Here is an 11442-nt window from a genome sequence, read left to right as displayed (position 1 = left end):
GGTCCCTTTTTTTTTCCTTCTTAGCTTTTTAAGGCAGTGTGTAACCCTGTAAAAATCCTGTAAGCTCTTGTTATCTTAAACATTTTACAATGATAAAGTTGTAAACTAAAGAAGTGACCCATCATTTGTATTTTTTTCTCTATCGAGATTTAATTTGTCCTGGAATTCAAATGAGACAAACATGAGCCCTTGTTTTCTGAAATGTAAAACTCTGTAGAAACAACATTTCAATAGCATACACTTCAAAGTGAGAGACAGGCTAGTGAAAGAAATGGCAACATTCTAAGAAGCATACAAGTTATGTTACCATATGATTTTTCTAAGTGCTAGGATTTCCTAACCCAGGAACTCTGAAAATAAATTTCAGATAAAAGATTGGAAACAAAAGTCAGGCATTGATCCAGAGGATGAAATACACCTATATACTTTACATAAGTTTCAATTTTCCTGCCTTCATGGTTTATGAGTCAGAAAATGGTGAGAAGGAAAATCGTATTCAAATCACTATATTTCAGACCCGTTTTATAAATGAAAAAAAAAATTGAGTGTCATTTGTACCTGTACTTCTATAATCATTCCAAGTTTTCTTCAGCTGTTTATTTTATTGTTCATTCAGAAATTATTAATTACACTTATTAAGTACTGAGTACCAATATATACCTGGGGAGATGAGGTCATTTTTGGATTTCAAAGACTATAATCTATAGGAGTGGTCTTCATATACAATTTTATATATTAAGACACAGAAAAGGTATTTAATGTGGAGAAATTTTGGAAACATGCCAGGATTTAGGTAGGCCTTGGGGAAGAGTTGCTGGCAGGTGGCAGGAGAGAGTGGGATTACATAAAAGAAGCACAATTTTCAAAAAGGCTATAGAAGAATCACTAACAGTGACAGCAGACTGATAGTGAAGGCCTTGTATATGTTGCTCAAGAGTTTGGATGACCATTTTAAGGGAAATGACATGGAAGTTTTGATAGAATCACTTCATTTTTTTTAAGAGAAAGAGGGATTATAGATCATATTGAAGGTAGCAAGTGTGGCTGGTTAGGAGGCTCTGGCAAGTAGACAAGCCAAAGATAAAGACTGTGATGAGCATGGCAGTTGCATTAGTCAGCTTTCTTTTGTTGTAACAAAATACCTGAGATAAATCAGCTTAAAGAAGGAAAGATTTGTTTTGGCTCACAGTTTTAGAGGTTCAAGTCCATGGTCACTTAGCCTTATTGTCTTTGGGACTGGGTCAAGGCAGAACATCATGGTGGAAGCATGTTGTGGAGGAAACTACTCACCTCACAATGGTAGGTTAGCATCATCTTAGCATCATCTCTCGTCAAGAATGGCCAAAACATTGGCCATTACAACAAGCCACTCAAACACTTCGAGGCCTAGGAATGGTGACTAATCCTCATAGAAGTGCAATGGTATTAGATTGGAAGGATCCTGAAGGATGTGAAGGAACTATACAGCCTTATATTGGATCATTTTCCTATAAATTTATGGGGATGAGATGTCCTAGATCAATTAGGTTTGACATTAACAAATAACATCAATTCAAGTGTGCCCACTATTATGGCTAGACAAGGTTTTAGGAAAGGAAAAGGATTAGGAAAAAAAGGACAAAGTATAGTGGCACCAATACAAATAGATCAAGAAATAGATAGACATGGATTGGGTTTTCAGGAGGGGTCACTGAGACAATAAAAATTACTTGGAAATCAGAAAGACCAGTATGGGTTCCTCAGTGGCTCCTGACTAAAGAAAAGATACAAGCAGCCCATGACCTGGTCAAACAACAATTAGCGGAGGGACATATACAACCTTATCTCCCCATATGGGCCACCAAATGCCGCAGTCTGGCTGGGCACAAATAACCGAGCCGCCACAAAGCACTTGCATGTTCAAACAGGAAACGTTATTGCCAGCACTCCATGCACACTTCCCGGGAACCCTCTCACCCTCCACGGGGCTCTGTGCGCACCCTCTGGGAACCCCGGGAGAACTCAACCGGGATCCAAAGTAGCAGGCACCCGAGGCAGCAAGAGCCGCCCTATTGCCGAACAGCAAAGGTCTATATACAACTGAATACACAGCTTAACTTAACCATCATCATCTCAATGGCTCACTGGCATCACCTCTCAACCACTCCCTTCTGGCAAAATGCCCTGCGTCATCCCGACTGGCTGTGGCCCTCAACAGTAAAAAGAAACAAAAAGAGAGACAGAAAGGGGCCATGGTCCCAATATCTCCTTCAAGGGTATACCCCAATGACCCAATTTCCTTCCCCTAGGCCCTACTTCCTGAAAAGTTCCATCACCTCCCCAAAGTTCCCCAGACTGGCAACCAAGCCTTTAGTATATGAGTCATTAGGGGACATTTAAGGTTCAAACCAAAACAGTGCTATAGCAACAAGTTTGGTAGAAAAATCGTTGAATTTATCCAAAGTAATTTAAAATATAGATTTGTATGTTATTTTTAGGAAAAAAAATATAGAACTGACAAAAACCTAAGAATTACTGTCACGAAGAGTCAAAGTCATATATACCCTCTAACAATCACTGGAAGAGAGAAAAATAAATGTATTATATTTAATGAATTCATAACATGCCAACATCTTAATTGACAGGAAATTCATTGCCTTTTTTTTTGTTTTGTTTTTTTGAAGTTCCTGAATTGAGCAGCTAGATTGGTTAAAAAAGACATGGTAAAATCTGTACCCTACTTAAGTCATAGAAAAACCATGAGATGGAAAGTTCTTGAGGTATCATTTTGCTAAAGATAAGAAAACTGAGACCCAAAGATTAAAACCATTTTCAGGAGTGACACACCTTGGATTGGAATCCAGAGGTCTGACTTTGTGCTTGGCGTTCTTCATTACAATACAAAAATTTCCTAAGATAAGATATTGAAATAAGTTAGTGGGATGCAAATGACCATTGAAAAGAGCAAGTTTCAAAGTTCTTTGAAGCTATAAAGAACATGTTAAGAAGCCAAACACCTGCTTTATTATTAAAGGTTGGTCATTTTCCCAGATTAACTGACCACAAGAAAATCTATGCCAATACCAGCAACTACTTGTCACACACTTGCTTTCCAAAAATAATTTTGGACTTTGGTCTGGCTTCATGATACAGGTATGTAAATCCATGTGATTTATATTGTTATTACTTTCATACCTAAAAAATTAGAAACAGAAATATTATTTTATTTAGGATTAGCAAGAAGAGACTTTATAAGATGAAATATGGTGGGTTTATGAGTAAGTGATTTCATATTACTTATCAAGTGTTAGAAAAATTTATGTGGAATCTCTTTAAGGGCTAGGAAAACAAAGAATAAATTCCTATCTTGTAGTTTTTAAAAATATATTTCTGAATAAGCAATAACTCATGTATTTATTAATTTTGAGTTTTTAATAAGTTAAAATTAGCTTGATGTGTTTCTTACTGACCAATTCCATGTTTAATGCAATAAATGCAATAAAAGCAATGCACATATTTATGAGTTTTTAGAAAGTTTATTATGGACAATGAGGAAGTCTCCCTGTCTTCTTCCTGCCCCAAATAAAAGAATCAACATGTTTGCATTTGAAACTTTGATTCACTTTATCCAAAACTTGTTTTTTTTTTTTTTTTTTTTTGGTACTGGGGATTGAACCCAGAGATGCTTTACTACTGAGCTACATCTCCAGCCATTTTTATTTTTTATGTTGAGACAGGGCCTTGCTAAGTTGCTTAGGGCCTCACTAAGTTTGGAGGCTGGTCTCAAACTTGCCATCCTCCTGTCTTAGCCTCCTGAGTCACTGGGATTATAGGTGTGTGCCATCTTGCCCAGTTTTATCCAAAATTTGAATTTTTGAATTTCATGAAGTGAAATACTTCGTGAAAACTCTCAATAAAAATTCATTTTGAAAGTAAGCAATACTGTTCAGAAATGAAGAAATCATATCACTTATACATTATTATAATTATATAATTTATATATATTTTGGCTTTAAAACTTGCCAATAAGTATTTGAAAGGATTGAAGCTTGTGACTTACTAAAATAGATATTTTATTAATCAATTATTTTGAAGCAATCAAAGTATCTAAATGTTTAAAAAAATTTAAATACAAAGCATATAAAGTCATGAGACTGATTGACCTTTTAAACTAACACAGTAAAATCTTTATAGTCAAATGAGTGACAGTGCTTTAAAGTCATGATCATGAGTTTTTTCTAAGGATGCTACAAAGTCCTCACATGGTTTTGAAATGTCTTTTATATAACTACCTTCAAAAGGATAGGAACGTCCTAATTTAATCATTCTCTTGATTTGGTTCCCAATAGTATTCCAGTTCAATCATCCTTTGTATTTATCAGAACTGGCAATATGGGAAAGATTTGTCATTTAAAAGGATATTCAAAAGAATGTTATTTTAATTTCGATGGTGGTTCTGAAATTTGAGTATTTACACACTTTTAAGATATGTAAATTATAGTAGCTACTCACCCTGTAGACAGTTTTTGTACATTTATCATTTTAGAATGAAACTTTTAAAGTAACAGTAACTTATAACACTAAAATAGGACTCTATGGCTCAAAAACAATAATTGAATATGGTATTACAAAATCTACATTAGAGAATATCTTAAAAGTTTGTAGCTGTTAATTTTTAACTAATTCATGTAGCTTAGTATCAAGGACCCCCAAATTGAACAACTCTCCCATAAATCTTTCTATATGAATCATTTAGTAGAAATTTATTGTAGGATCAGAATAGCCTGTATCATAAAATGTTACTAAATAGCACCAACATTATTTGAAAGTAAAATGAAACATTCATAGAAAAGCAGAATTAAATTTGCAATTATAAGATTAAATTTGCAACTATAAAAGAGAAAGCATCTTCTAGATAAGATAGCAATTAGATAGGAATTACCTTAAAATCATAACCAGATCAATATCAGTCATAAAACATTTCAGGATTTTGCTTGAAAAAGTTAGAAAGGAAAACCTTAAATTCCTTCCCAAAGAGACATATAAATGCTTACATAATCAAGACAGTGCAATCTTACCAATGAAGTTACTTTGTAGGAGATACATTTACTTTTTCTATATATTAGTTCAACAAGATAATATAATAAAAATGCTTTAAAGCAATTTGATTAGAGCAACATTTACATTAAGTACAAAATATACAGTAAAATGAAATATCTTGTTAAATAGGTCTATAATGTAACAATATCTGAAAGGAGCACATTTTCATGAATCTATTTTCACATTTATTTATTATATTTGATAATTACTATCATCATTATATTCTTTTGCTATTTCAGTTTCTAGGATCTTATTATAGGTTATCTCTAGGTATCCTTATATCTGTAAAAGTAATAGAAAAAGTATTACTCTCATAGTAAAAAAACATATGTGTATAAGAAATCCCACATTTTACAAGCCGTTGTATACAAAGCTATTGTAGTGTTTTGAGAGAAGTGTTCCTTGATCACAAGTTAGTCAGTATAAAATGTGTACCTTTTTACAAAGTAAAAACTGTCTCCCTTTAAAATTAAATGTTGTCAGCCTAGTGTATAATTCTGGTTATAAAATTAGACATGAAATTCTTGGCTCTTAATTAGAAAAGCATAACTTGCCAATAGCTGTTTCCAAATGTGGGTGCCCATCTTAATAGTTTTCTTAATTAGAACAGTTGAGCAACGAAGAGAACAGTAGTGCTTTTATGTTACAACAACAAAGAAGTATTACAGTATTCAAATCTCCAGACAGCAGTTTAAATGCTCAGTCCTTGCTCAGTTGCAAATTGACAGAAGAGAAGCAGCGTCCAATGCTTGCATACAATGGGGCAATGATAACATCTGTCACACTCTTCCATATTGTCTGCACTGAAGGTAGAACCATCAGGCAGGTCTTTACAAAAGGCATTATAATCCTGGAATGGAGGAAGAGGAATATGTAAGGATTATTCGTGTTATCAAATAAGACCAATGACTCTTTTACATGTGTGAAAAGATACAATAAAGATGAGACTCACTTAAATTTGTCAAATAATTCAAAATAAATGGACAATGACCATAGTGATGAGAAGCACAAAAAAAATAAAATAAAATAAAAGAGGCTACTCATACTCTTGCTAAATGCTATCCAAAACAGGGCAACACAAATAAACAAATAGTTTATCTTTCTGATCTCTGCCCCTAAACATTAACCTGCCCAACTTGCCTTGTTTCTCTGAGGTTCTACATAATGACTGCCTCTCCTGGTGCCTAATCCTCCTTCCCTTCCCCCTGGACCAGGTAAAGTTGCATACTCTCTCTCTGTGCATCTATAGTACTGAAACACACTTGCTAATCCTGATATTTATCAAAAGGTATCATAAATAGATGCTTATATTTCTGGCTTTTCTTCTGGAATATAAGTTCTTTAAGTGACTTGACCTTTCATAAATATTTGAACAGAAATAAAATTTTGCATTCTATTATGCTCCATATCGTTAATTATGCTTCATATTATTAATTTTCATAGCAATTATACACATTAAGGCTGTGTGGTATAGTTAAATTAGCCCTGAAATTGACATTAGTATCTTAGACAAGAAAAAAAATGAGCCTTTCCTCAAATTACTTTTGCACATCTTTAAAAAAATAGCTTAATATTCTTAAATTCCTCAGGATAGTGAATTTTCTATGTAATATTTGAATGATTTTTTTTTTTTTGTAGTGCTCTTTGAGTACAAAAGTATGTGAATTCTTAGGCATTGTTGGTAGCTTTAATGGAAACTCTATTATTTACCTGGGTGGGTACAAAGAAGTGAGGTTGATTTTCTTGGTTTGCTGTTAAAATGTGATTTAAAGGTCTGCTGCACTTAGTTCAGAAGAGTCAATCAGCAATTTTCTGATTGGTATATATTGAGAGTACTAAATTATTCAGATTGCCTAACTACACGGACTATATTTATCTTGTGTTTTATTGGAAGTGCTAAATATTTGAAGCAATCTCATAAGAAAATTATTTATGAATTATTTCAAAGCTAATCAGTTGAGTAAAAACTTGAATAATGACAAACTTTGACCTTTTATCTCATTTTGTTTCTCACTTGATATGTGGGGCCTTGGGCACACTGCCACAAATAAGAGAGAAGAGGAAATCCTACAGAACTGGTTATCATAGTAGGCTCTTAATGTGTCCTTGAGATGTCCATATGATGTGATCTAGAATGAATAATAAATAGGCCTGTTTTGAAGACAGAATATATAAGGAAAACAACTAGAATAAAATAATCTTGAATTGATAAATTCTAAGACTGAAGTTTAGATCAGAAAGTTTCCTAACCAAATCCATTTCATTTAAAATAAAATATACTTTCCACTTTTTTTCAGGCTAAAAAAATTCCCACGCCCCCATAACTCTTTAGAGCTCCATGTCCTCAAAAGGAATTAAGCACTAACAACAATGGATTTTTCAGTTTAAGGATGTGATGTACTCATTTTAACTTTATTTTCTTCAAATTATCATTCTTTCCTTTTGGATAAGAGAGTCCAATAATCCTTGAATATGAAACATCAATTATGTTTTCAATATTGTAAATAGTTTTTCTTTAAAACTATACACAATTTGTAATGACCCCAAATTTGTAGAGGCTCAGTGTAGTCAACCAGACCTTTCTGATAAAAAATTTACAATGTATAAGAATATTTTTTTCTTCCAATGGGTAATCTGGCCCTAAGTCAGGATCTTTATTCAGCTTTTATTAACTATAGTGTTATTCAGACTGTACTGTCACAGAAATTTTCTGTAATTTAAAATATCACCTAGAAATGAGATCACTACCATTGCATTTTTGTCAGTAAACATCCATTTGCATTTTACCCCAGCAAAAATTAGAGTATAGATGCTCCAATCACATTTCTTTGTTAATGATCCACTTATGTCCAAAGACCTTATTTGCCAAATGATAGTTATATATGTCCAACCGTGGTACCAAATCAAATCAATTCACTGGTCATTTATGATCTGTACTTCTGGTAAAGGGTCTTATATCACTAGACTTCTGGTTCTTTATTTTTGTTGTTGTTATTTGTTTACAAAATTTGAAATCAAAGTGTGCACAGTGGCATGCACCTACAGTCCCAGTTACTCAGGAAGCTGAGGCAGGAGGATCACTTGAGACGTGAGGTTCAAGGCTAGCCTAGGCAACATAGTGAGACTCCATCTCAAAAAAGGAAAAAAAAAAAATCTAAATCTACATGTGTGGTGACATTGTGGTTTGGTTTAAAGTGCCACTAATGCATATTGTCTTAGCTTTGGACACCATCAATCTCTTAGTAAAACTGTGTACAATCCCTTGCTTTAAAAGATGGAGAAAGAGAAGAAGAAAGCTTACCTAAATGGGTTTGCTCTCCTATATAGCCTCTCATCTATCTGGTCTTGTGTGTCATGGGGATGTAATCCAATAATGATAAATCTATTTGATCAAGGCATAAACTAACAATTAAGCATTTTTGCTTGAAACTACTCCTCTACTTACAATCATGGCTTCCTGATGACAAATGTATGACAGTTAAATATTAATATCCCACATGAATGTAATTTGAAAAACAAGTGAAGTTAAATAATATGGTTTTTTTTTTTTGTGTGTGTGTGTGTGTGTGTGTGGTTAAAATGTATGTGAGTTGATGATTCACCAATGGAAGCACTACACAAAAAACACCTACCATTCTTAGGAGAGCCAGGTGGAGAGAGGCATCATTTAGTTAATTATATAGTATTATAGTATTACTTGTCTCTTTCCACCATTTAGTAAATGAAAACCTTTCCTTTTTTCCAATTCTTCCACAAAAGCTCTGGGAAAGCCTAGTTTTGCCAACTATAAATATGGTACTCTGTATTTCCAAATAGTGTCATAATGTGCATTTCACACTATTCTCTGTGTCACTCAGTTTTCCATATTTTTGAAATGAAAAATTGACATCGAAGTTAAGATGTCTAGTTTTAGTTAATTAAGAATCCCAAATTTTATTTGCTGATTTAGGCACCTACAAAAAAAATCCACGTGTATGTGAATATCAAATACGAGATAACTATACATCTGGCCTTTGTGGATCTGCACATGTATAAAGGCCAAGATCTTCATTTCTGTGTCAATCTTTCAACACTTTCCAAGTAATGGCTTACAACCTTCCATGGTTAAATCTGGACTTTATTTATTTATCTGGTGAATTTTTACTTCTTTTAAAGGCCTTCTTAGACTTCTTTCCCTCACAAAGCTTTTCCTGTTTCCTCCTGTTTCCCATTAGAGTTAACTACATTCTCTCAGCAGTCACATCTTTACCTAGCCAGCTGCCTTGATACTCTGTGGGTGGCTGGAGGAAGATCCTATGATCAGTGTCCAGCACAAACTAAGCACTCAATAAATTTAGTCTGTGGAACAAACCAATTACCTAACTGAGCAAAGAAACTGAGATAGAGATGGTAGGGAGGAATGAAAAAATAATTTGGTAAATTCTAGCAATGAACAGTGTGGCAACATCATGTAAGTGGTAACCCCATGAAGGCCTCTGGGGTTGCAAATGTTTCATTAGGGCTGCCTGAGGCACCAGTTTGACTGCTGCTGTGATGTTGGGGATGATCTTCCTCTCAGAATAAAGTGGATATGCTTTAACTCAATAATAAAACTTGGTGAACTATGATGCCTTTAAAAAATTTAAACCTTTAAAAATGGTCCAAAGTTCTATTGTGCATTTTGAGTGTAAGTTACTCAAAACATCCTATGGATGTCCAGTGGGTTTCCCTATTTCTTTTCTTTCTAACTATCTGATGTTGATTATGTTTATTCCTCACAAGTTAAAACAGTAATTTGATGGCTTTCTCATTTAATTATCTCGCACCTTGAGTTCTCTTCTGGTCCTGTTCTTGCCATTTGTCAAGTAGGATTGGAGCAGCTCTTCCAGAGCTGCTTAACTAGGCCTGATTTCCCTGGGCAATTATATTGTCACTGACATTCTGCTCAGAGATCACTTTTGTTTACCCCAAGAACAGGTGGTGACTGAATAAAAGGCAAGGAAAGAAAGAAGAGCCCTGCCCAGAACCACAGGTACAAGTCAGAACAGGACCCCAGAGCAGCCTGTGGCCGGAAGCATGCTTGCAGGTCCCCACCTCTGGTACTCAATTCAGCCTCATTCATATATGTGAAGGAAAATCACATCCGGGAAAGGGGTGCATTCTTCCTTCTGATTAAAATACCAGTCTGAACTGTTATTCTAAAGCAAGTAAGCTGCCTTTCAGGGCTTTTCAGTTTTGCTACTGCTTTGGAAACAGATGCTTGTTCTTTCCTCTACAAACCAGCCTGGGAGAAAGGAAGGGGTTTGGCGCGGGGCGGAGGGCTGTCAGGTGGCACAAAACATCACTACTTTGCAGAAATCCGGTCCACCCAGTGTGCCCCTTCTCACCAGATGTGCAGACAGCTGAGTGTGGCAAAGAGAATTCCCGCAGCAAAGGCCAAGGGGATGGCCAGGAACACGGTCAGGAATTTGTAGATCACGTATTTGCTGATTTCAAAGAGGGCATGGCTGCAGATCCACACCTTGTCGAAGGAGTGCGTAGTCACAGGCTCTGCGATCACATCCTCAAAGCCTAGCTGCGGGGCAAGACGTAGGGACCCGAAATGTCACCCAACCTGTCGCCCCTGGAACGGCAAGCGCTAAGGGGCGGGAGAGGCAAGGAGGACCGACGTGGCTAGACTCAACCCAACTTCTCTTAGGGTCACATAAGAATCTGTCTGAGGATTCTTGGCTATGCAGGGAGCCGGGTGGCGGAGAGGCAGAGCCAGGATACCGGTCCTGAACTATGCGTGGTGGACCCGGGCGAGGGTGGGGTGGGGCGGGGCGGGGCAGAGGCGTCCGCACTCGTGGCGGTGGGGAGGGGGACAAGCCTCCCGTCCAGGTTAAGACCCTCCCGGAGCTTCACCTTGAGATGGGAATTAAGCCGGTGGGGATCCCGGTCCTGGCCCGAGTCTACGAACTTCTCGGGGTCTGCGTAGTCGACGCTGCTGTGGTGGCTGTAGGCGTCGTCGTCCATGAAGAGCTGCACGTCCGCCTTCTCGGTCTCCAGCCCCATTGTGGCTCGGTGCGCGGCGGCTGCGGCGGGGCTGGCTCGGTGCAGCTCCGGGCCGCGCAGCCACCCCTTCCCGTCGCGCTCGGCCCCGCCCCGCCTCGCCTCGGCTCGCCTGGCCCTGCGCGGCCAGGGCGGCGGCTGCTTCCCGCTGCGGGTTCTCACTCCCGGCTCCTGCCGACCCGAGCCCCGCCCTGCTGCCCGGCTTGGGGGATGGGGATCCGCCGCTCCCGCTGGGTCCGTCCTGAGCGCCGGGAATCCTCGCAGCAAGTCGTGTTCCTGTCCTGTCCTGCCCAGTGGGGCGAAGTGTGTCAGCGGGGCGAGGCAAGGAGCGCC

At 37.3% G+C, this 11442-nt stretch overlaps 1 protein-coding gene across 1 annotated transcript; it reads right to left on the bottom strand.

Annotated features, from left to right (window-relative positions):
• Positions 1-4035: 4035 nt before the first annotated feature.
• Positions 4036-11199, bottom strand: Cav2 (caveolin 2). The gene is made up of 3 exons (XM_046422530.2): positions 10963-11199; positions 10446-10633; positions 4036-5929 (listed from the first exon to the last, which is right to left on the bottom strand). The coding sequence occupies exons 1-3, from the start codon at positions 11110-11112 to the stop codon at positions 5779-5781; spliced, it is 489 nt and encodes a 162-aa protein (XP_046278486.1). The 5' UTR covers positions 11113-11199; the 3' UTR covers positions 4036-5778.
• Positions 11200-11442: the final 243 nt, after the last annotated feature.

This window comes from Marmota monax, unplaced genomic scaffold, assembly GCF_021218885.2.
Source record: "Marmota monax isolate L192 unplaced genomic scaffold, Marmota_monax_Labrador192_F-V1.1 WCK01_AAM20220418_F8-fsc00027, whole genome shotgun sequence".
Lineage (NCBI taxonomy): Eukaryota > Metazoa > Chordata > Mammalia > Rodentia > Sciuridae > Marmota > Marmota monax.
Note: the sequence above shows the minus strand (reverse complement) of the source record. Positions and strands in the feature narration are given on the sequence as shown.